General features: G+C 44.0%; 2 protein-coding genes across 2 annotated transcripts in view; one reads left to right on the top strand and one right to left on the bottom strand.

The window, feature by feature from the left end:
- Snx8 (sorting nexin 8) overlaps positions 1-5,066 on the bottom strand; it is a 49,173-nt gene extending 44,107 nt beyond the window's left edge. Inside the window, 1 exon segment of the mRNA XM_059249507.1 lies at positions 4,960-5,066. Coding sequence (XP_059105490.1) covers positions 4,960-5,053 — 94 coding nt within the window. The 5' untranslated portion in view covers positions 5,054-5,066.
- Positions 5,067-14,130: 9,064 nt separating this feature from the next.
- On the top strand, positions 14,131-23,931 carry LOC131898623 (putative sperm motility kinase W). The gene is made up of 2 exons (XM_059249812.1): positions 14,131-14,230; positions 22,326-23,931. The coding sequence occupies exon 2, from the start codon at positions 22,384-22,386 to the stop codon at positions 23,929-23,931; it is 1,548 nt and encodes a 515-aa protein (XP_059105795.1). The 5' UTR covers positions 14,131-14,230; positions 22,326-22,383.
- Positions 23,932-24,145: the final 214 nt, after the last annotated feature.

Below are 24,145 nucleotides of genomic sequence, written 5' to 3'. Positions count from 1 at the left end.
CTGGGATTTTCTTTCTTTCTGTTTTTAATTTTGTGTTTGCATGCATATATATGTGTAACATGCGCGTGCCTGTGGAGCCAGAAGAGGTTATTGGGTCTCCTAAAACTGGAGTTACAGACTGTTACGTAGCCATATGGGGACCAAAAATCTTCCAGGGATCCTCTGGAAGAGCACCAAGTGCTCTTAACTACTGAACCCTTTCTCTAGTTTTAAGTGTGTGAGTATTTGGCCCGCATGTCTATGCACCACATGCATGCTATTCCCAAAAATGACAGAAAAGAGTGCTGAAACTCTTGGAAACAGAGGTACAGACAACTGTGAGGACCCATGTGGATGCTGGTGATCGAACCTGGGGCCTCTCCCTAGCCCCGCTTTTTAAATGGATATTAATGTCTTTATTTGTTGGGAAGAGTGAGATAGGGTCTCATGTAGCCTTGGTTGGCCTGGAGCTTGCTATGTAGACCAAGCTGGCCTAGAACCGACAGGAATCTATCTGCCTGTCTCTACCTCCTAAGTGTTGGGATTAAAGACATGCACCACAACACTGGGACCAATGTCGTCATTTTTTAAATTGTTTTTATTAGATTTATTTATTATCTGCAGAGGAGGGTAGAGGTGCACCACAGTGCATGTGTGGACGTCAAAGGAAAACTTCTGAGACTCATCTCTCTCCTTACACCATGGGGGTTTCAGAGATCAAACGCAGGTAGTCAGGCTTGGCAGCAAGTGCCTTTATCCATGTATCTCCAGTCTTAGTTTTTGTTTTGAAGAGGGTGTCTACCTGCAGCTCATATTTTTTATTTTGTTTCGTTTTTAAAATCTCATGACTGGCCCCACAGATGGATACCACCACACTGGAACCTGATACTTCAACAGTTACAATTTCAACACACGAATCCACAAGGAGCGAGGGAACCGGGGAGATGGCTCCATCAATAAGGTGCTTGCTATGCATGTGAGACAGCATGGCAGTGTGTGCCATGTCCCAGCACAGAAGGGATTTCTTTTTTTTTTTTTTTTTTTTTTTGGTTTTTCGAGACAGGGTTTCTCTGTGTAGCTTTGCGCCTTTCCTGGAACTCACTTGGTAGTCCAGGCTGGCCTCGAACTCACAGAGATCCGCCTGGCTCTGCCTCCCGAGTGCTGGGATTAAAGGCGTGCGCCACCACCGCCCGGCCACAGAAGGGATTTCTAAAGGAGGCTGGCAACCCATCTGGCCAAATCAGCAAGCTCCAGGTTCAGTGACAGACCCTGTCTCAAAAGATAAGGTGGGAAGCTGGAGAGACGGCTCGGTGGTTAAGAATCTTTGCCCTTCAATCATGAAAACCTGAGTTCAGATCCCAGCACCCACATATTAAGTATGGTGTCCCACAAACTCCACCAAGGCTAGCGCCAAGGGATCTGACACCCTTTGCTAGCCTCCGAGTGTGCACAAGCAGACACATACACATAAATGAATCTTTAAAACAACAATAAGATGGACAGCAATGGAGGGAGAGACTCGGATGGAGCACACCAGGAGGAGATAAGGAAACTGAAATTCTCTATTCATCAAGGCAATCGAAATTAAAACAAAAAGAAAGTATTCTCTTGTTTTGTTTTGATTGGTTGGTTTTTCCAGACAGTTTCTCTGTGTATCCCTAGCTGTCCTGGAACTCACTCTATAGCCTCAAACTCAGAGATCCTTCTGCCTCTACCTCCTGGGTTTTGGGATTAAAGGTGTGCGCCACCACCACCCAACTAAATAAAATACTCTTAATTGCCGGTGGTGGTGGTGATGGCGGTGGCGGCGGCGGCGGCGGCGGCAGCGGCGCATGCCTTTAATCCCAGCACTCAGAAGGCAGAGGCAGGCAGATCTCTGTGAGTTCGAGGCCAGCCTGGGCTACAGAGTGAGTTCCAGGAAAAGGCGCAAAGATACACAGAGAAACCCTGTCTCGAAAAAACAAAACAAAACAAAACAAACAAACAAACAAACAAAAAAGCCTCTTAACTCTCTCCATCCACCCCTTATGGGAACCAGACACGGCCGTCCCTCTGCTGGCTGAGCCATCGCAGCAGCCATCCAAACAAACTGTACAAACCCTAGGATCTGGCAAATCCTCTCCTAGGATGTCCTCATGTGATGGGCAGGAATAAGACCCCAAAGATGTCTACATCCTAACCCCAGAACCTGGGACTTTGTTGCCTTCACTCAGCAAAAGGGAATTAGGATTTCAGTGAAATTCCAGGTTGTTCATTAGCTGATACGAACGAACATATGGAAATGATAAATCTTGATTTTCTGGGTGGGTCCCCCACTCACAGGGGTCTTTAAAAGTGGAAATAGACAAAAAGAGAGCCAGACAAGACACCATGAGAGAGACCTGCCTTAGGTCTAGGGAAAGGAAACCATCAGCCTAGGGCTGTGGCCACTTTTACAGTCTGGGAAGGTGGGCAGATGAACATTCCCTCACGGCCTCTGGAGATTGTGACACCTTGTTTTTAGCCAGAGAAACTTGCTTTGGACCACTGACTTCTGGACACACAAGGTGCAGCTGTGTGTGGTGGCATGTACCTACAACCTCAGCATTCAGGAGACAAAGGCAGGAACATAGGAGGACTATAGGTTTGAGGCCAGCCTGAGCTACATAGCTGACCCTGTCTGAAAAATAAACAAATAAGGATGGATGTTGTGGCCCATGCCTTTAATCTCAGCAATCAGGAAGCAGAGGCTAGAAGATCTCTGTGAGTGCAAGACCAGCCTGGTCAACATAGTAAACTGAGTTCTTTTGTTTTGTTTTTTGAGACGGAGTTTCTTTGTGTAACAGTCCTAGCTGTCCTGGGACTGGCTTTATAGCCCAGGCTGGCCTCAAACTCATAGAGAGATCCACTTGTCTCTGCCTCCCCAACGCTGGGATTTATGGTGTGGGATGCTGCCACCACCCTACTTGTAAATTCAGTTCTTATGAAGGGCAATCTACAGAGTGTGCAGTTTCCCCTTCCAATAAACATAGCGGGAATATGTGCTGAGAACTACAACAAACACACTTCTTCCCTGGCCATTCCAAACCTCTACAAACACGAAGATACCACAGTCCCTGCATGACTACTACCGGCAGCTCTGAAGTGTGGGCAGAAGACAGAAGAGGAAATGGGCTATGTGCCCAAAAGCCACACTAGTTATTCCTTTGAGGTGTCAAAAGCCAGCCGACTATGAAGGTACATGCTCGTAGGCAAATGAAGAAGAGGATGAGGCTGGAGGAGTGAAATCAAAATCAACTTGTTGCCTCAGCCTATACTGCCTCTGAAGTCCTATCTATCCTCAGGACCAGGTGAGAGGGTGCCGTGGTTAAGGGCATTTACCACACAAGCTCAAACACCTAAGTCCAGTCCCCAGAACCCGAGTAAAAGTGGAAAGAGAGAACTGACTCCACAAAGTTGTCCTATGGCTGCCACACCCCCCACTGCCACCCCGTGCCAGGCAACATATGTCCACATGCACGGCATACCCACAACAACAGATTTTCTGAAGAGTTATTCTCAAAGGTGTTCTGATTCCAGCTCACCTAGACAATGCCTCCAGGACACACTCCAAGGTAGTTTCTCCCAGAAGATAAGGAAGATTTTCGTCACCACTTCACCAGATTGGTGCCAATTTCACATAGGATGAAAGGACAAGCTAGGTTCCACCAGACTGAAAAACCCATTTTTCAACTTACGTGGATAGCCTATAAATCATGAAGGGTTACATGGCTGTGACTAATATACAAGTCACACCACTGCCCAAGGGAGCTAAACTACCTGTCAAAAATCCAGGCAAAATCATTCCTAATGTCAGCCATTAGCTGAGTTCTGCGGGAATCAAAATGGAAGATGCCAAATTTGCCAAGAGATCTCCTATCAATCACCGCTGTTACAAGCCACTACAAACTGCTTTAAGAGTCAGGCAGGGGCTCAGAAGTTAACAGCACACACTGCTCTTGCAGAGGACTGACGTTTGAGTCCAAGAACCCATGCTGGGTGGCTCACAAGTGTATGTAACTTTGGCTTCAGGGGAATCCAATACTTCTGTCCTAAAAGGGGACCAGTGCCCCCCCACCCCCACACACAGTTAAAAATAATAAAAATGAGTAACTTTTATTAAGACAGAAGTAGCCCCTAGATCAAACAGTCTCCCATTCTTAAAGCACCCTGGTAATATACATACATTGTGGTTCCAACATACAACCTCAAGAATACAATGTTTTTTGGCCCATGCCTTTAATCCCAGCATTCCAGAGGCAGAGACAGGAGGTCCGAGGTTACCCTGGTCTACAAAGTGAGTTCCAGAACAGCCAAAGCTGTTACACAGAGAAACCCTGTCTCAAAAACAACAACAACAAAATCACAATGTTTTACCCAACAAGACCCAAAGACTGCAGACCAACTCCAAGTGGAGTTCCACCTAAACACAGCGTTTCTCCATCCATTAAAGGCGTTCATTCATGTCTGCCCTCCCCTGGGGTTAAAAGCTATCTTTACCCAAACCTATCATCCCTAGAGACTAGAGAAGACCCTGACTTTCCACCAATGCTCTGGATGGCCATGCTCAGTGACACCTAGCCAGACCTGGCTGAAACACACCAGGCCTAGCTCCAACCTTGTTCCTCTGGCCACATGGATGCGTCCTCACAATCCACAAAGCCGAGAAGCCAAGGAAAACAAGTCTATATCGAAGATACATCCCTTACCCTGGGCATGGTCACACATGATCATTAACCACTCTCTAGACCAGCGTTTGCAAGGTGGGATCAGAAAAGATCAAGGTGCAACTCCACACGACCGCGCACTACCCGAGAGCTGGAGAGAGGCGTCCCTGGAAGCAGCGGGAAGAGGTTAGCCCCAGGATGTCCCCCACCCCACCCCGGGTCAGGCGAGGTGTGGCAGGGACAGGTGGTCGCCCACTGCGAGATGCCTGGCTCTCCACGGAACCGCGTGCCCTACCTGTCGCCGGAGGATCCGCCTCCTCGTCAGCCTCCGCCTCAGCTGCCGCAGCGACTGCCGGCGAGGGCAGCGGGTCCATCGCGCGGCCAGTCATGTGAGCCCGCGCACCCACGTGACTTCCTCCCGCGCCCGCCGGCCAGCCCCGCCCACGCCAGCTCTGGTCCGGCGCGGCCACGCCCATCCCGACCTCGCCACGCCCCTCTGCGAGTCCCAAGCATCAAGGCCACGCCTCTGTCCACGGGCCACGCCCAAACCACGTGGCCTCGGCCTGGGCTGCGTTTTGCTGCTATGGTCCAAGGCTGAGTGCTGGCGCGTGTACGGTCCACGCGGCCCAGCGCCACGGCCCGCGGAACTCCCCGCCCTCAGCCAGCGACTGTCACTGGTTCTCTTTCCCATTCACTCATCCACTCTGCTACTCATTCGCGCATTTGCTGGCCCACATACCACATGCTAATCCACTCACTCGCTCTGGCACCCAGGTCCGCGGACAGGCCCTGTAATGGGTGTTAGGGACACTAAAGTGTTCTAGTACCTTCTAGGATTTGGAGTGGGTAAGCTGGCCAGGGAACAGGTGCCCTGACTATAATAGAACTCTTAGAAGATTACTGATGAGGAGCAATATTCCGTAATTGTTTGTAGATAACCAGGCCATTCTCACTGGGGATCGAAGCCATAGGCTCACATATGCTGAGCTAGCCCTGTCTCCACTGCTGAACTATAGCCCCAGCCCTTTATGATTCATTCATTCATTCATTCATTTTAGTGCAAGAGGTTCATTGATGGAGGAGGAGAGTGAAAGGCCGCGTTGGAATGGGGACATGAGAGAGGCAGGCAGGCAGACACAGAGGTAGACAGAGAGACAAGGTGAAGAAGAGAGGCAAGAGAAGAACAAGAGGGATAAGAAAGGAAAGAAGAGGCAAGGGAGAAAAGAAGAGGTAAAGAGAGGATTATTCATTTACTTATATGTATATGGCTATTGAGGGTTTTGTTTGAGACAAAGTCTCTCTACATGATCCTGGCTGTCCTGGAACTCACTATGTGGATCAGGCTAGCCTTGAACTCATAGAAATCTGCCGGCTTCTGTCTCCTGAGTGCTGGTGTTGAAGTTGTGCACCAGGACCCCGAACTTTATATATTTTGACCCAGGGTTTAATTACCCAGGCTATCCCTGAACTCACTCTGTAGTTAAGGCAGACCTTGAACTCACCATCCTCCTGCGTCAGTCTCCCAAGTACCTGGATTGAGTTATGTGCCACCAGGCCTGGTGCTCCTGACTATAAGGGAACAAGGATGTAAGAGCCCACAGGAGCAGTGTCTGGCCCCGGGACTGGAGGGGTAAGGCCTGAGTTGGGAACTGTAGGGATGCATCAAGGATGAGTGAACTGGTCTCCCTCCAGAACTAAGAGCAAAGAAGAGAATGCCTGGGTGGCAACACTAGCCTTTAATACCAGACTTGGGAGGCAGAGGCAGGTGGATCAATGTGAGTTCAAGACCAGTTTGGTCTACATAGTGAGTTTGAGGACAGGCAGACTTATGTAGAAAGACTCTGTCTTTAAAAAAAAAAAAAAAAAAAGTCTCAAATAAAAGAAAAGCAAAGGGGTGGGGGAGGGGATGGAGACGGGCTGGGGAGATAAAGAGGGTAGGAGGAGGACTCCATCAGGAAGGGCCTTATTTACACAACAGAGACCTTGTCCCTCCAGACATTGTGGTCTAATGATTTCCACTGAATGGGCTAACTCAGAGCTCCCAGGCCCAGAGCCTGAGATTGGGTTCAGTTTCCTTGGTAGTGCCTTTAAAGCCTGGACTGGGCTGTGGCTGCTAGACACTACGTTCTCTTCATATTCCAGGACTACAATATGTGCTGTGTAGAAGGATAACAAGGCCACAGACCTTAGCACAGCTGACTCCATGATGGAAATGCCATTCAGGCTGTAAAATTCAAAATCCATCAAAGTCCACAGTTCTGGGGGTGTCTCTAAATGTACTAACCTTGCTTTTTGGCTTCTGTAGTTCCACTTCTGGCTAACTGCTCTTTAAGGAAGAATGTCAACCCAGGACATGGTTTTTGTGCTTCAGAGCTCACCTTGAGTAGTACATGGGGATACTGAATACCCAGCGTAGTCGCTGGGTGGCTAATAAAGACTTCTTATTGGCTTAAACCTATGTCCGAGTAGTCTTCTCTGGCAAATGCCCCACAGCAGAAGAGGTGCAAAAGTTTTAATAGAAAACCTTCTGGCTGAGCACTTTTTTTTTTTTTTTTTGAGACAGAGTTTCTCTGGGTAACAGCTCTGACTGTCCTGGAACTCAATTTGTAGACCAGGCTGGCCTCGAATTCACAGAGATCCGCCTGCCTCTCTCTGCCCTGAGTGCTGGAATTAAAGGCATATGCCACCACTGCCTGTAGAAATAATTTTTTATGCATGAAGATTTTTGAATGTTTTTGGAAACAAGGACTCTGATAATGGTCCAGGCTAATTGCAGATTCCATGTAGTCGAGGATAACCTTAAACTTGTGTGTGTGTGTGTGTGTAGAGGTTGGAGGACAAATTCCAACCTTATCTCTCCTCAGGAGCCATCCAGACATGTAGGATGTTTCGACAGCATGCTTCAGGGATGCGCCTGTCTGCCCTGCAATTGCAAGCACACACCACCATACACAGCTATTCCCCCTAGGACTGAAGCCAAATTCTCATGCTTGCATTTCAAACACCGTTTTTTGGCTGGACTCTCTATCCAGCTCCTTGAGCAGTCTGTTCCTCCTGCTTCAGGCTGACAGGACAGGCACGAGCCGTCCCCTCACAGTTTCATAGAGAGCTGGATGGAACTTAGGGATTTGTACAGCTAGGAAAACACTCCACCAACATCTGCATCTGAGTCACATCTGCAGCCATTGTAAGTTGTTTGTTGTTGTTTGTTCGTTTGCTTGTTTTAGTATAATATCCCTAGAGTCTGAGGATGACTCAGCAGTTGGGAGGACTGGATGTGAAGGGCAGTGATGGTGTCCGCATTTAATCCCAGCACTCCGGGAGGCAGAGGCAGGTAGAACCTCCAGGTTCGAGGCCAGCATGGTCTACATAGTAGTTCCAGGACAGCCAGGGCTACATGGAGAAACTGTGTCTCAAAAAACTAAATAAGGGGCTGGAGAAATGGCTCAGAGGTTAAGAGCACTGACTGCTCTTCCAGAGGTCCTGAGTTCAATTCCCAGCAACCACATGGTGGCTCACAACCATCTATAATGAGATCTGGTGCCCTCTTCTGGCCTTCAGACATACATGCAGGCAGAACACTGTATACATAATAAATTAATAAATCTTTAAAAAAAATATGTTATAAAAAAAAAACTAAATAAATAAATAAATAAATAAATAAAAGCATTGAATGCTCTTCCAAAGGACCCGGGTTTGAGTCCTAGCAGCCACATGTGTAACTGCAGGTCATGGGAATCTAACACCCTCTTCCTGGCCTCAGAGGACACTGCAAGAGTATAGTGCACAGATAGACAGACAGACGTGCAGGTGAAACATCCATTGTCAATAAGTGAATATATCTCATTCTGATTTCATAACAATGTAAAATAATTTTCAAATTTGAGCTGATGGTCTTAAATGTTCTCTCTCCAAACTTAGAACACCTCATTGTCCCAGCATACCAGGACACCTGTCACCCATGCAAGCAGATACAATCAACAAGAGTTCTGCAGATGAACACAAGGCAGCTTTCTCCAGCCACAAGGGAGATCACGAGATCCTGTGACCCAAAGTGTTCCCATCTGATGTTGACTTCCTTCCGCCAAACTGGGCTTCCTTTCAGCTGCTGCTGCCATCAGATGATACAGTCAGCACTTTCCCTGAGTACATACACACTATAAACACACACACACACACACACACACACACACACACACACACACATTTCCTGACTTTTAGCACATTTCTTTGTCTATTGGAGATTTTAAGATGTTTGTTTTTTGGTCTTTTGAGACAAGGTCCCATGTATCCCTGGTGGACCTCAAACTGACTATGTAGCCAGGGATGACCTGGAACTTATGATCCTCCTGCCTATACCTACATGGGGACTGGTATATAAGCATGAACCACCAAATCCGGCTCACGTGATGCTGGGAACAGAACCCAGGGCTTTGTGAACACTAGGCAGGTAGGGACTCTATCCCCCAGCCACAGACCCTATTCGTAGCCATGGTTTGTGTCTCTTCTCAAGGTGTCTGTGGAGTACCCAGGCAGCCAGGCTGCCATGAAAGCAATCCTTCCAGCCTGGCTAATAGTCCTCATCTCAAGGTAGTCAGAAGTCAGGAAAAGATCTAACGGCTGTCCACTAAGACACCAAAGCATAGGGCTTCAGTGGTGTGGGACAGTTGTACACTGTGTGAGCTGTAATTGCTGTGATTGGTATAATAAAAAGCTGAATGGCCAAGAGCTAGGCAGCCATTATGGGCAGGATTTCCAGGAGAGAAAGGAAGAGGAGATGAATGTAGGCGTTAGAGATATCAGGAGACATGGAAGAAGCAGAATGGGCTGTACTGGACAGAACGTAGATGAATAGAAATGGATTAAGGTATAAGAACAAACCTAAGCTAAGGCTGAGCTTTCATGATTAATTATAAGTCTCTGTCATTATTTGGGAGCTGACTGGCAGGACAGAGAAAGACTCACTGCACTGCATAGATGGCTCGGCCTTAAGAGCACTGGTGCTCTTCCACAGTCCCCGGGTTCAATTCCCAGCAGCACGTGGCAGCTCGAAACTGCTGGCACTGCAGTTGCAAGGAATCTGGCACCTTCACACAGACATAGGTGCAGGCAAAACACCAATGCACAAAATAAATATAAGCCATTTTAAAAAGGACAGAATCAGTTTGGCCCCACAAAACCTCCCTCAGGAATCTCTGTCCCTCTGTTCCTGTCAACTAGCCCTCAGGTTCAAGCTCCCAGAGATGCACACCAGGTCTGGGGATTGCTGGATTAGTGGAAGCAGAATCTTTGCCTGCATAGATTCTCCTGCAGGTGCAGGCAGATTGGAATAAGGGCCCCTGGCTCACCCACACTGGCCACCACAGGACTTCCATCTAGTCAGGAGAGGTCAGAGTCTAGAAACTGAGCTCCATTTCACCCACTGCTCCAGCTCAGCAGGTAGACCACATTCAGACCTGAAGCCTCATCCCTTCACAGGACCACACCTGCTGCAGCATCCTGACCTGCCATCTATGCCAGCCATGCCCCTGGCACACAGCAGGACCCTGAAACAACTCCACCTGAAGTGAACAGACCATGCCCAAAATTGTCAATGAGGCTTGGCCCACCTGGGATCCTACTGGAATTCATGGAAGGGGTGGGGCGTCATCCTCAATTAAAGCTGACACCTGGAGGATCCATTTCTCCAGATCCCAATATCTCAGCCATCACCAGGTGTGTGGCCCTTTTCCTGAGCATACAGGTCACCAAGGCTTGGGAATCAACTGAAGGACTCCAAATTTGTTTCTGCTGTGTTGATTCATATTAAGTAATTCATGGAGAAGTGAGAATAAAGATTTACGATAGTGTCTAGAGTTCCTGCCTGGGCTTCATGATGGACTTTAAACTGTGATGAAATAAACACTTTGCTCCCTTCCTTGCTTTTGGTCATTGTTTTCTCAGAGCAGCAGAGCAGCAAATTTATGTATCTGGAGGTAGGTGTGTTCTCTTGTTTGTTGTTGTTTGAAGCAGGGACTGGATATGGACTCCTTCCTGGGTGAGAACTCCAATTCTACAAGCATCTCCAGTTCCAAGGTTCCAGGCAACTGCCACCATAATACATGTGTCTTTAAAAATATGATTTGTTCATAATATAAGAACTGTGAGATGTTTCAATTAATCCTTATTTTAAGTTGTACTACAGAGCTATAGTTACAAAAACAGCAGAAATGGCAGAAAAAGAGACACTGGGATGAATGGCATGGAATTAAAAACATGAATCCACACACCTATGAATTCCTAAAAGCAGCCCAAAATACAGTGTAAAAATGACACTATCTCAACACACAGTGCTGGTCAAACTTGTTTCCTTCATGTAGAAGAATCCAAATTGAACCACACTTAACACACTGCACAAAAGTCAACTCCAAATGGATCAAAGAGATCAATACAAAAACAGATACAAATAGCCTGATAGATGAGAAAATAGAACCTTGAACTCACTGGCACACAAAAACTCTCTGAACAGACCACCATTAGAACAAAATCTATAAATAAATAAATAATAAATAGATAGATAGATAGATAGATAGATAGATAGATAGATAGATAGATAAATTGGACCTCATGAAACTGTAATGCTTCTGCACAGCAAAGGACACCATCATTAAGACAAAGGAGCAGCCTATAGAATGAGACAAGTTTTTTTTTTTATCAACTACACACCTGTTAGGGGGATAATATCCAAGACAAATAACGAAAACTAAAAACTAGATATCAGCTAAACAAATAATCCACTTGAAAAATTGGTTAGAGATCTAAACAGTAGTTTCAATAGAGAAACTCAAGTGGCTGAGAAACACTTAAAAGAAATATTCAACATCTTTCACCATCAAGAACATGACAATTTAAACAATTTACAGATTTCATGTTACATCATCACAACGGCTTAGGTCATTAAAACGAGTGACCCATCCTGCTGGCAAGAATGTCGAGTAAGGGGAACACTCACCCATTACTGGTAGGAGTGCAAATTTGTCCAGCCACTATGGACACCAGTGTGGAAGGTTCTCAGGAAGATGGGAATCGAATTACCTCAAGATCCAGCTATACTACGCTTGGGAATATACCCAATAATTGCCACATCCCACTAAACAGATGCTTGCTGAACCATGTTCATTCAGGTGGACTATCTATTCTTCATTCTCCATGGAAGTCTTACTTTCTTTGCCCGATAGAGACACAAATACATTACAGTCTAACATAACAGGTCCTTGACAAAGTAGGGAAGAGAATGCCTGATGCCTGCTGGGTGGCTACACTGAGAGGTTAGGAGGCACCATTTTGGAATACCAAGGGCTCTCATGGTGGTGACTATAGAGCCAAAGTAAGCAGAAATGAGACACAAAGGCAGGAGAAGTTTTACTAACTGCAGCAGGTAAGGAGAGCCTGGGCGTTGATTGGAAGACAGTGTCTTCCTGGAGTGGAGAAAGTAGAGGGATTTTATGCAGGGGCATCTACATATTTTGAGATGTGAGTCAATTCTGGAAGATGCTCATTGAAGGATTATACAACACTTTTAAACATGGTCAGTTCAAGGTCATGTATCTCATGCCTTTTAGTGTTAAATGAGAGAGGACTAGAGGAGAGAAAGAACCACTGATTGACCGTGTCAGTGATGGCACCTAAAATGTAACTTGATACTGCCTGACTAGAGACACACACTTAAGATTGCACTAATGGTACTTGGAGAGGACAAGGGCATGAGAGAAGAATATCAAGATTACAAATGCCATATGACCGACTGGACAACTCTGCTGATGTCCATGCCATTATTTCCTCCCCTTGTGTTGACTTGTGTTTCTATAAATCTGAAGTTAAATAAACCCTGGCTCCTGTAAGTAGATATTTGCCAACTATTAGACCACACATGAGAAAAATTAGTAGTAGAGTGGCTGGACACAAGAACGTGAGAGAAAAAATTAAAAATCACTATTGATTTTGCCAAGCCTTGATTGGACCATTGCATGTGACATCACATAAAGTCCAAGTGATGTAAGCTGGATATCAGCCAATAAAAGGGCGCCACCTAGAGCTGGGTTTCGTCTTTGTACTTCAGAGAAGCAGTTGGCTCTCTGAAGAGCAGTTGGATTCAGTTGTATCTGCTAGATTTGGACTTTTCAAAACCTGTAGGATTCTCAACTTAGTGAGTACATTTCCCAGGTTTTCAGATTGGCCTTTTGTCTCTTGGTATCTATTCATTGCTTTATTGACATCATTGGTTTGGGTTTTGATTTTTGCCTGTAAGTTCCTTTTCTTCATTTCGCCTCATTTTCCTTTTATCAACTTCTTTTCTTTGTCATTTTTGCCTTTGTTCTTGTGTAATTTACACACATACTGGTATAGATTATCTCTATGGCATGAGGAATTTGATCCTGCATTCCCATATCTGAGTATGTTGCATTTTAATCCTATTTACATTCTCTAATTCACTTACCCACTCATCAACTGTGACAAGTACTTCCTAATGATCGAAGGTTCTTCCCTCTGCATGTTTTGGAACCCTAGAAACAAAATGTGACATTTGTGTTTGTGGAACTGGAATATTTGAAGTAACATTTTTTCTAGTTCCAAACGTGTTCCTGAAAAAGCATTTCATTCCTTTGATGTCCGATTATAGGACTTACCTCAATGTTGTGTGTGTGTGCTCTGCTTTGTGTCAGTTTGTATGTGTGGATGAATCCCCCTGGCTCTGCCTCCTGAGTGCTGGGATTAAAGGCATGTGCTACTGCCACCTAGCTGTATTTTCTACATTTCATGAGGGGAGGGACAGAATGGCCAGAGCTTACAGAAGGACAGTGATGCTAGGACGGATCTTCCTTTCAAAGAAAAATTCATTAGTAACGATGGACTGGACACTCATTGGGTATGTGAAGGGGTTTTATTCCTACCAGACAAAGTATGTCTCCATGAACTTCATGGTTTCTGAGAGGAAAGGAGTTGCTTCAATAGCAAGAAGCAGGCTTGGTTAACATAAGAACTATGCTTCATGACAGAGCATGGGTCACACCACAGGCAACAGATTCCTAAAAGCCTGCCCATTCACCAGAGATGGATCCTGATCCCCCTGCCTGGTGCCCCCCAAACAGTTCGAGCCAAACAACTGTCTTCCGTATCCAGAGGGCCTACTTTAGGCTACTTGGGGAACTCATTGATTGTATTTATGGGATGGGTGGGAGAGATATGGTCAATGTATGACTTTGTGACAGCAATGAATCTTTGTGGCTTCTATCCTTGGGGGCAAGAACGTGAACAGAAAAAAAATTGATTTAATAATTAATGTAATAATTTAACGGAAAAATAATTTAAAAAATCACTTTGGATTTTTGCCGAATCTTGATTGGTCCATTGCATGTGACATCACATGGATTCCTTGTGAGGTATGCTAGATACTAGCCAATCAAAGGCACTGCCTGAGGCTGGGTTTGTCTGTACTTCAGAGAAGCGGTTGGTTGGTGGGAGAGCAGTTGGACTCAGTTGTTTCTCATACACTTGACCTTTACCCTGACCTGTTAAATCTGGACATAGTGAGTTTAATTCCCAAGTTCTCAGTTTGGGCTTTTGGCAATTGGCATTTATTTACTTCTTCATGTACATTATTGGTTTGGGTACTAATTTTTCCCTGTAATTCCTCTTTCTTCATTTCAACCTATTTTCCTTTTATCAATGTCTTTGTCATTTTTGGCTGTGTTCTTGTGTATTTTACAAACTTAGTGTTATATATTAAATGCATAGGATGAGGAATTTAATCATGATTTTGACATTTGTGTGTACACTACTTTGATCATATTTATCTGCTATATTTCACTTCCAGACCCATTGAATTGGGACCATATACACAGGCTATCCCCCAGCCTGCTCATGACCTGTAGTGAACAAAATGTGACACTTGTGTTTGTGGAACTTGCTGTCTGTAGTAACACTTTCACTAATTCCAGGTTTCCTCCTGAATTAGGCATTCCATTCCACTGATGTCTGATTAGGACTTACCTCAGTGTGGTGTGTATGCTGTGTTCTTTGGTTGTTGACGAACTTTGAGTGTTTCTGCTTAAAGACGTCTTGATCATAAAGTCTGCTCTTACTAATGTGGTATTGAATTTGATTGGAGCTATCAATTACTCTCATTCAGGTTTTTCCAATCTGTCAGTCAAGGATATTGCCTGATACTAGAATCTTTTTTAAATGTCTTACATGGTTTGGAAATTAGGGTAATAATTCGTTTATGAAATGTGCTTGAAAAAAGTGTGCCTTCCCTCAGTTGTATGGTCTACTGAAATACTTGCTGATCATTGCTGCTAGTTGTTGAGATTGGACAAGTTGATTTCCAGTTTGCTGGTTTTGGCTCCTGGGATTCAGACTTGCTCTTTCATATTTATATTTATGTTTTTATTTTTCTTTATATATTCTTCTTTCATACAATACATCCTGACTGCATCCTCACCTCCCTCCACTCCTCCCAGTTGCCCCTCACCTCCTCTCTCCACCAGATCCACTGCGCTCTGTGTCCCTTTAGAAAAGGCAGGCTCCCAGGGACAGCAACTGAACATGGAATGACAAGATTATATTAAAATATTTGTTTTTATTCTAGTGACAATTTGTGCTTAAATTATCAGCTCCCTCATTAAATGCTACTCAATTTTCATTTTTGAAAATTCAATCTTTTATTTCCATATGTTTCTTCTCTCCTGTATAGAAAACATTGTCAAATTTACTGGACTAAATTTGAATAATTGTTTTTCATTTTTCTTTATTAAGAAATTTTCTACTCACTCTACATACCATCCACAGATCCCATCTCCACCTCCTCCCACCCCCCAGCCCTCTCTCACAAGCCACCCCACATCCCCACATCCCCCATATCAAGGTCTCCCATGAGGAATCAGCAGAGCCCAGCACACTGAGCCTAGGCAGGTCCAAGCCCCTTCCAACTGCACCAAGGCTGCCCATGTCGTCCACAGGCAACAGATTCCTAAAAGCCTGCCCATTCACCAGAGATGGATCCTGATCCCCCTGCCTGGTGCCCCCCAAACAGTTCGAGCCAAACAACTGTCTTCCGTATCCAGAGGGCCTAGTCCAGTCCAATGGGGGCTCCACAGCCACTAGTCTACAGATCATGGGCTTCCTCTAGTGTGACTGGTCATCTCTGCACGTCTTCCCATCATGATGTGGATGTCCCCTGCCTGCAGAATCCCTCTTCTCTCTCTCATTGATTCGATTCCTGGAGCTCAGCCTGGTGCCTGGCGGAGGATCTCTGCATCTGCCTCCATCAGTCACTGGACAAAGGCTCTATGATGACAGTTAGGGTATTTACTAGTCCGGTCACCAGAGTAGACCAGACTAGGCACCCTCTGGACCACTACCAGCAGTCCAAGGTGGGGTCATCTTTGTGGATTCCTGAGAGCCTCCCCAGCACCTTGCCTCTTCCTATTCTCATGATGTCCTCATCTATCATGGTATCTCCCTCCCTGCCCTCCCACTCTGTTTCTGTTCCAGCTCGACCCTCCCATTTCTCTATGTTCTCATCCCTGACTCTTTGCCCTCGGCCACCACCCCCCGACACCCAGTCCTCTCATGTAGATCTCATCTAATTCTCCTTCCCTGGGTCATCCATGTATCCCAGAAAGGGTCTTTTCTTGTTAGCTAGCCTCTCTGGAGCTGTGGGTTGTAGTCTGGCCATCCCTTCCCTCACATCTAGTATCTACTTATAAGTGAATACATACTATGTTTATCCTTCTAAGTCTGGGTACTTAACTCAGGATGATATTTTCTATTTCTACCCATTTGCCTGCAGACCTCATGATGTCATTGTTTTTGTCCGCTGAATATCCTAGGTTTTTTTGTTTTTGCATGTAAAGTTAAGTATGGTTCTTTCCACGTCTGTGAACAATTGTGTTGGGATTTGGATGGGGATTGCATGGAATCTGTAGATTGCTTTTGGTAAGACTGTCATTTTTACTATGTTAATTCTACCTGTCCATGAGCATGGGAGATCTTTCCATTTTCTGATATCTTCTTCAATTTCTTTCTCAGAGATTAAATTTTTTATCATACAGGTCTTTCACTTACTTAGAGTTATCCCAAGGTATTTTATATCATTTGTGGCTATTGTAAAGGGTGATGTTCCTCTGATTTCTTTCTCAGTCCATTTATCATTTGTATATAGGAGGGCTACTGAGTTAATCTTGTATCCTACCACCTTATTGAAGGAGGGTTTTTTTTTTTAGTTAATCTTGTATCCTGCCATCTTACTGAAGAAGTTTATCAGCTGTAGGAGTTCCCTGGTAGAGTTTTTGGAGTCACTTATGTATACTATCATATAGTCTTCAAGTAGTAAAAGTCTGACTTCTTCTTTTCTAATTTGTATCCTCTTGATCTCCTTTGTTGTCTTATTGCTCTAGCTAGAACTTCCAGTACTATGTTGAGTAAGTATGGAGAGAGTGGGTAGCCTTGTCTTGTTCCTGATTTTAGTGGAATCGTTTTGAGTTTCTCTCCATTTAATTTGATGTTGGCTGTTGGCTTTATTATGTTTAGGTATGTTCCTTGTATTCCTGATCTCTCTAGAACCTTTATCATGAAGGGGTGTTGGATTTTGTCAAAGGCTTTTTCAGCATCCAATGAGATGATCATGTGGTTTTTTTCTTTCAATTTGTTTTTATGGTATATTACACTGACAGATTTTCATATGTTGAACTATCCTTGCATCCCTAGGATAAAGCCTACTTGGTCATGGTGGATAATTGTTTTGATGTGTTCCTGGATTCAGTTAGCCAGTATTTTATTGAGTATTTTTGCATCAATGTTCATGAGGGAGATTGGTCTGTAATTCCCTTTCTTTGTCGCATCTTTGTGTGGTTTGAGTATCAGGGTAACTGTAGCCTAATAAAAAGAATTTGGTAATGTTCCTTCTGTTTCTGTTGTGTGGAACAATTTGAAGAGTATTGGTATTAGCTCTTCTTTTGAAATCTGGTGGAATTCTGCGCTGAAACCATCTGGTCCTGTGCTTTTTTTTTTGCTTGGGAGACTTTTAATGACCGTTTCTATTTCCTTAGGGGTTATTGGTCTCTTTAAATAGTTTATTTGGTCTTGATTTAACTTTGGTATGGGGTACCTATCCAGAAAATCATTTCTTTCAGATTTTCCAATTTTGTGGAGTACAGGTTTTTGAAGTATGAGCTGATGATTCTCTGAATTTCCTCCTTGTCTTTTGTTATGTCCCCCTTTTTATATCTGATTTTGTTAATTTGGATGCTCTCTCTCCCTGCTTTTTGGTTAATTTGGATAAGGGCTTGTCTATCTTGTTAATTTTCTCAAAGAACCAACTCTTCATTTCATTGATTCTTTGTATTGTTCTGTTTGTTTCTATGTTATTGATTCAGCCCTTAATCTGATTATTTCCTGGTGTCTGTTTCTCCTAGGTGAGTTTGCTTCTTGTTCTAGAGCTTTCAGGTGTGCTGTTAAGTCACTAGTGTGAGATTTCTCTAACTTCTTTATGTGGGCTATATTCTTTATTCCTATGAATTTTCCTCTTAGCACTGCTTTCATAGTGTCTCATAAGTTTGGGAATGTTATACATTTGTTTTCATTGAATTCTAGGAAATCTTTATTTTCTTTCTTTATTTCTTCCTTGACCCATTGGTGATTCATTTCTGCATTATTCAGTTTCCATGAGATTGTAGGCTTTCTGTAATTTTTGTTGTTGTTGAAATCTAACCTTAAGCCATGGTGGTACAATAAGATACAAGAGGTTATTTCAATTTTTTTTTTTTGTATCTGTTGAGATTTTCTTTGTGACCAAGCATGTGGTCGATTCTGGAGAAGGTTCCATGAGGTGTTGAAAAGAAGGTATATTCTTTTGTGTTAGGGTAGAATATTCTGTATCTATCTCTTAAGTCCATTTGTTTCAAAATGTCTGTTAGTTCCCTTATTTCTCTGTTAAGTTTCTGTCTGGCAGTCCTGTCCATTGGTGAGAGTAGGGTGTCCAAGTCTCCCACTACTAGTGTATGGGCTTTGATGTGTGATTTAAGCTTCAGTAATGTTTCTTTTACGGATGTAGGTGCCCTTGTATTTGGGGCATAAATATTCAGAATTGAGACTTCATCTTGTTGGATTTTGCCTGTGATAAATATATGATGTCCTTCCTGATCTCTTTCAATTGATTTTAGTTTGAAGTCTATTTTATTAGATATTAGGATAGCTACACCAGCTTGCTTCTTAAATCCATTTGATTGGAAAGTCTTTTCCCAGCCTTTTATTCTGCAGTAGTGTCTGTCTTTGAAGTTGAGGTGTGTTTCATGTATGCAGCAAATGGATGGATCTTGTTTTCATATGCATTCTGTTTGCCTGTGTCTTTTTATAGGTGAATTGAGACCATTGATATTAATAGATATTAATGACCAGTTATTGTTAATTCCTGTTATTTTTTGGTGGTAGTGTTGTATGTTTCTTTTCTTTGGTATTTGTTGTTCTGTGACTACCTATTACCTGTGTTTTCATAGGTGTATTAACTTCCTTAGGTTGGAGTTTTTCTTCAAGTGCTGTCTGTAGGGCTGGATTTGTCGATAGATATTGTTTAAATCTGGTTTTATCATGGAATATTTTGTTTACTCCGTCTATGTTGATTGAGAGTTTTGCTGGGTATAATAGTCTGGGTTGGCATTCATGGTCTCTTAGTGTCTGCATGTCTGTCCAGGACCTTCTGGCTTTTAGAATCTCCATTGAGAAGTCAGGTGTTATTCTTATGGGTCTGCTTTATATGTTACTTGGCCTTTTTCCTTCACAGCTCTTAATATTTTTTAATTATTCTGTATGTTTAGTGGGTTGACTATTATGTGGTGAGGGGACTTTCTTTTGGATCCAGTCTATTTGGTGTTCTGTAACCTTCTTGTTTCTTTATAGGCATTTCTTTCTTTAGGTTGGGAAAGTTTTCTTCTATGATTTTGTTGAATATATTTTCTGTGCCTTTGAGTTGGTATTCTTCTCAATCTTCTATCACTATGATTTTTCAGTTTGGTCTTTTCATGGTGTTCCAAATTTCCTGGACATTTTGAGTCATGATTTTCTTGGCTTTCGTGTTTTCTTTGACTGATGAATCTATTTCCTCTATCATATATTCAATGCCAGAGATCCGCTCTTCCATATCTTGCAATCTGTTGGTTATGCTTGCATCTGTAGTTCCTGTTCGTTTACTCAGATTTTCCACTTCCAGCATTCCCTCAGTTGTGTCTTCTTTATTGTCTCGATTTCAGTTTTCAAATCCTAAACTGTTTCCCTCACTTGTTTAGTTGCTCTCTCTTGGCTTTCTTTAAGGGATTTACTGATTTCTTCCATTGTTTAGTTTGACTTTTCCTCAATTTCTTTAAGGGAAATTTTCATTTCCTCTTTGCAGATCTCTATCATCTTCTTAAGGTCATTTTTAAGGTCAATTTCTTCTTCTGTGTTGGGATGTTCAGGTCTTGCTGGTGTAGGTTCTGATGGAGCCATATTGGTTCTTTGGTTGTTGACTGTATTTTTGTACTGAGGTCTACCCATCTCTTTCTCCACTTGGTGCAAGTGGTGTCTGTGTCTGAGGGAGGCTCTCTTGGTCTGATCAATACTCTTGGTCCAGTGGGAGCTCTTGGACTAGTCAGTGCTGATGGACTCTTTATCTCAGGGAGCAGATCTTAGTCCAATTGGCGCTCCTGTGCTCTCTTAATCCAATCGGGTGCTGGTGGGCTCTGTCCTAAATACATATTTAAAACATATAATATATATTATGTGTAGTATATATCTAACATATTATAATATTTACAACTGTGTATATTATAATATATGCTAATTATAATAGTATAGTGCATAATTCCACTAGTTTAGACTTAGAATATATTATACTATACTATGTAAGCCTAATTTTAATAATCACAACTCTACAGTAAGTATAATACATTACACTATATACACATTCCCATAAACTCGATACATTTCCATATATGCCTGTACTGTACTTGAACATAATCCCCTGTACCACGTCAGTACCCCACCATATCTTTGTGACTGATACTGTGACTTTTACACAAGCCTAGCCCTCTCCTTCCTCATGACCAGGAGAGATAAAGTAGATCCTGTTTCTTTTTGTGGACCTGCTTTGTCTCCTGTAAAACAATATATACTTTAGCTACTTTCCTTATAACACAACAGTTCTCTAGTCACTGTGCTGAGTGTGGATTCTTCCCACAGTCTCCTTATGTGCTTTGCTGTTGTTCCATTTGTTACAAATGTTACTTCTGCCATTCTGACCATGAACAAAGGGCTCTTTAGTGTGTTGGATGATGGAGGTGAAGTATCAAGACTCTCGTTCATGATCTTCACATCTATGTTCATCAAGGAAAGGAGCTCACACTTTCTCCATTCCTTGAGCTTACTTGGTGGTGGAATCAGGCTAACACTGGCACAGGGATGAGTTTGGAGGAGTTCCTTTGTGTAGATGTAACCAACCGTCTTATTAAATAAGAAACACAGAGCCGATTCAGAGAAGAAAGCCAAGAGGTCAGAACTAAGAGCATAACCCTTCCTGCTTCAGCTATCCTGCTTCAGCCAAGAGAGCTCTCCGAAAAAAGGGGCCTACTTCCTGTGTGTATGCCTTTTTATAGTCTAGCTGTTCTGCCTTCTCATTGGTTGTAAACCTAAACACGTGACTGCCTTGCCACTGCCTGTATGTACCGCCCTCCAGGTCCTTAAAGGCATGTGCCACCACCGCCACACACTTGCTATGGCTCTAAAACTCTGACCCCCAGGCAACTTCATTTATTAACATACAATTAAAATCACATTTCAGTACAAGTAAAATACCACCACACCTTCGCTTTCTCTTTCAGGAAGTATTTTCTATAGCCCTGGCCTTCATTCTTCTGCAAAGCTTTGAATGATTCAAGGGATCCATGAGATCTGGGCTCTGCCTTGTTTGGAGCTGTTTCTGTTGCAAATCCAAACTTGTTGCTTATGACTTAAGTGTTTAAGTGATTTTATTTTATCGTAATTCAATATTTACACATGTATAAGAATTCCTTTCGGCCGGGCGGTGGTGGCGCACGCCTTTAATCCCAGCACTCGGGAGGCAGAGCCAGGCGGATCTCTGTGAGTTCGAGGCCAGCCTGGGCTACCAAGTGAGTTCCAGGAAAGGCGCAAAGCTACACAGAGAAACCCTGTCTCGAAAAACCAAAAAAAAAAAAAAAAAAAGAATTCCTTTCATATTTTCTAATTTCCTGGGGTATAAAAACTGTAACATCCCTGAAAGACCCTCTGCACTGTAGCTGTATCAGTTACAACATCATCTTTTCTATAGTGTAATTTGTATCTGATCTCTCTCGATCTGCTTTGTTGAGGGTTTGCATTGTGGCACATCCTTGCAGAGAAGCAGCTCATTCTTTCATGGATCTTGGGATTTTCCTTTGCATGCCAACTTTACTTGAACCAACTCAAATCTTTCCTAGGATTCCTCATCCACTGCTTTGGGTTTGGGTTCCTCTAGTATTTTCATACCCTTGAAGAGCACCATTACATTGCTTGGGATGTCTCAGATTTCATGACAGAGAATTCCAATCTATAGCCTTCCCTCCTTAAACTGCATTCATTTTTTTTTTCTTTTAGCATTGTGTGGGTCTGAAATTTCCCACAAGATAAAGTGGTTGAAATTGAGCAAAACACCATGGGCAGCCACATGGAAGAGGACATTCTTGAAAAGGATTTCAGGATGTTAATATCTTTAGGGTGTGGTTCATTCGGGAAGGTGAAGCTGGCCTGCCACCTTCCCACACATACACAAGTGGCTGTCAAGGTCCTTGAGAAAAACACCAACAGTGTGGCTGAGATCATCAATGAAGTGAACATCCTTCAGTCTTTAGAACATAGGAACATCGTTCGATTTTTTCACATGATCGACACACTGACAACCACTTATGTGATTATGGAGTATGTGGCAGGAGAAGATCTGGGGAGCTGCCTCAGGGCACTGCGCTGTCTAAAGGAGGAGGAGGCTAGAGGGATTTTCCGGCAGGTGGTGTCAGCGGTTCACTTCCTCCACCAGAGACACATCGCACACCGTGATATCAAATTAGAAAACATCCTAGTCGATGCAGCAGGAAATGCAAAGCTTTGTGACTTTGGTATGGCAATTGAAATCACAGAGGGGCAGATGTTGGAGGAGATCTGTGGCTCCTTGCTCTATTCGGCCCCAGAGATCTTGGCAAGAAAACCCTATGATGGACTGGCAGGTGATATGTGGAGCTTGGGTATCGTCCTATATGTCCTTGTCACAGGGCACTTTCCATACATGGAAGAAACCCTTGAAGGTATGCACAGGGTCATCACCACCACAATGTATCCCATTCCCTACCATCTGTCCAAACCCTGTCACTTCATCATTGCCCAACTACTCATGGTCCCTACCTGGTACCGATTCACAATCTCTCAGCTTGTGGAACAACCATGGCTGGGCCCCATTCAACATGTACTGCCTGCCACCAAAGAAATCCTGCCCAGGGTCGTGGAGATTATGTGCACCATCGGCTATACCTGTGAGGAGATTGTGTCATCCCTAACTCACAGGCGAGAAGATAATCATGTAACGGCTACATGCAACATTCTCAAACACCAACTGAGTTGTGGGGACAGCCATCTTCAAGATCAGGTGCCCTGGTTAACCAGCAGCCCTGCAGGTCCTGTTCGCCTTCCTCTCCCCTTGACCAGGAGAGCCAGTGAACCAGCATTTACAACCAGTACACAAGCTGGGAAGGGTCACTTTAAGGAGGAGGGTGTGGAAGAAAGAGGCAAAAGATGTAGAAGCTACACCATGCCCCACACATACTCCCTCCCGGACGATCTGCCCGGTTCAGACAACACAGTCCCAGAAAGAGATGCTCTTATGGCCGATGTCATCAACACTGCTACAGGGGACACTGCAGTCAACAGGAATTCTGTTGACCCCCTGCCTGGCAATCTCTCCTCCCCTGAATCAGTCTTGGATGCAACACCCACAGGATTTCTGAACCTGGACTTCTCTGAAGAAGATTCATCCCAAGAGTCAGACATTCCCAGTGACCAGCCCCAGGTGGCACCCACAACATCTGGATCCAGGCCATTCAGGGTCTGGAAACTGGTGAGGAAGCGAATCTCCCATGCCCTGAGAGCACTGTTCTGCTGCTGCTGCTGCTGCTGCTGCTGCTGCTGCTGCTGCTGCCTACCCACCCCAAGGTGAGCCCTGAACCCTTGCATCGGGGGGGGGGGGAATGGGCAATCAAAAGAGGGTCAGTGGAGACCTACACGGAGAAAAGTTGGTTGGGCCACACAGATCAAATCCTACATTGTTTTTTTTTTTTGTTTGTTTTTTGTTTTTTGTTTTTTGTTTTTCGAGACAGGGTTTCTCTGTGTAGCTTTGCGCCTTTTCTGGAACTTGCTTTGGAGACCAGGCT

Source organism: Peromyscus eremicus, chromosome 23, assembly GCF_949786415.1.
Source record: "Peromyscus eremicus chromosome 23, PerEre_H2_v1, whole genome shotgun sequence".
Lineage (NCBI taxonomy): Eukaryota > Metazoa > Chordata > Mammalia > Rodentia > Cricetidae > Peromyscus > Peromyscus eremicus.
The sequence above is the reverse complement of the archived record's forward strand: the minus strand, read 5'-3'. Positions and strand labels throughout refer to the sequence as shown.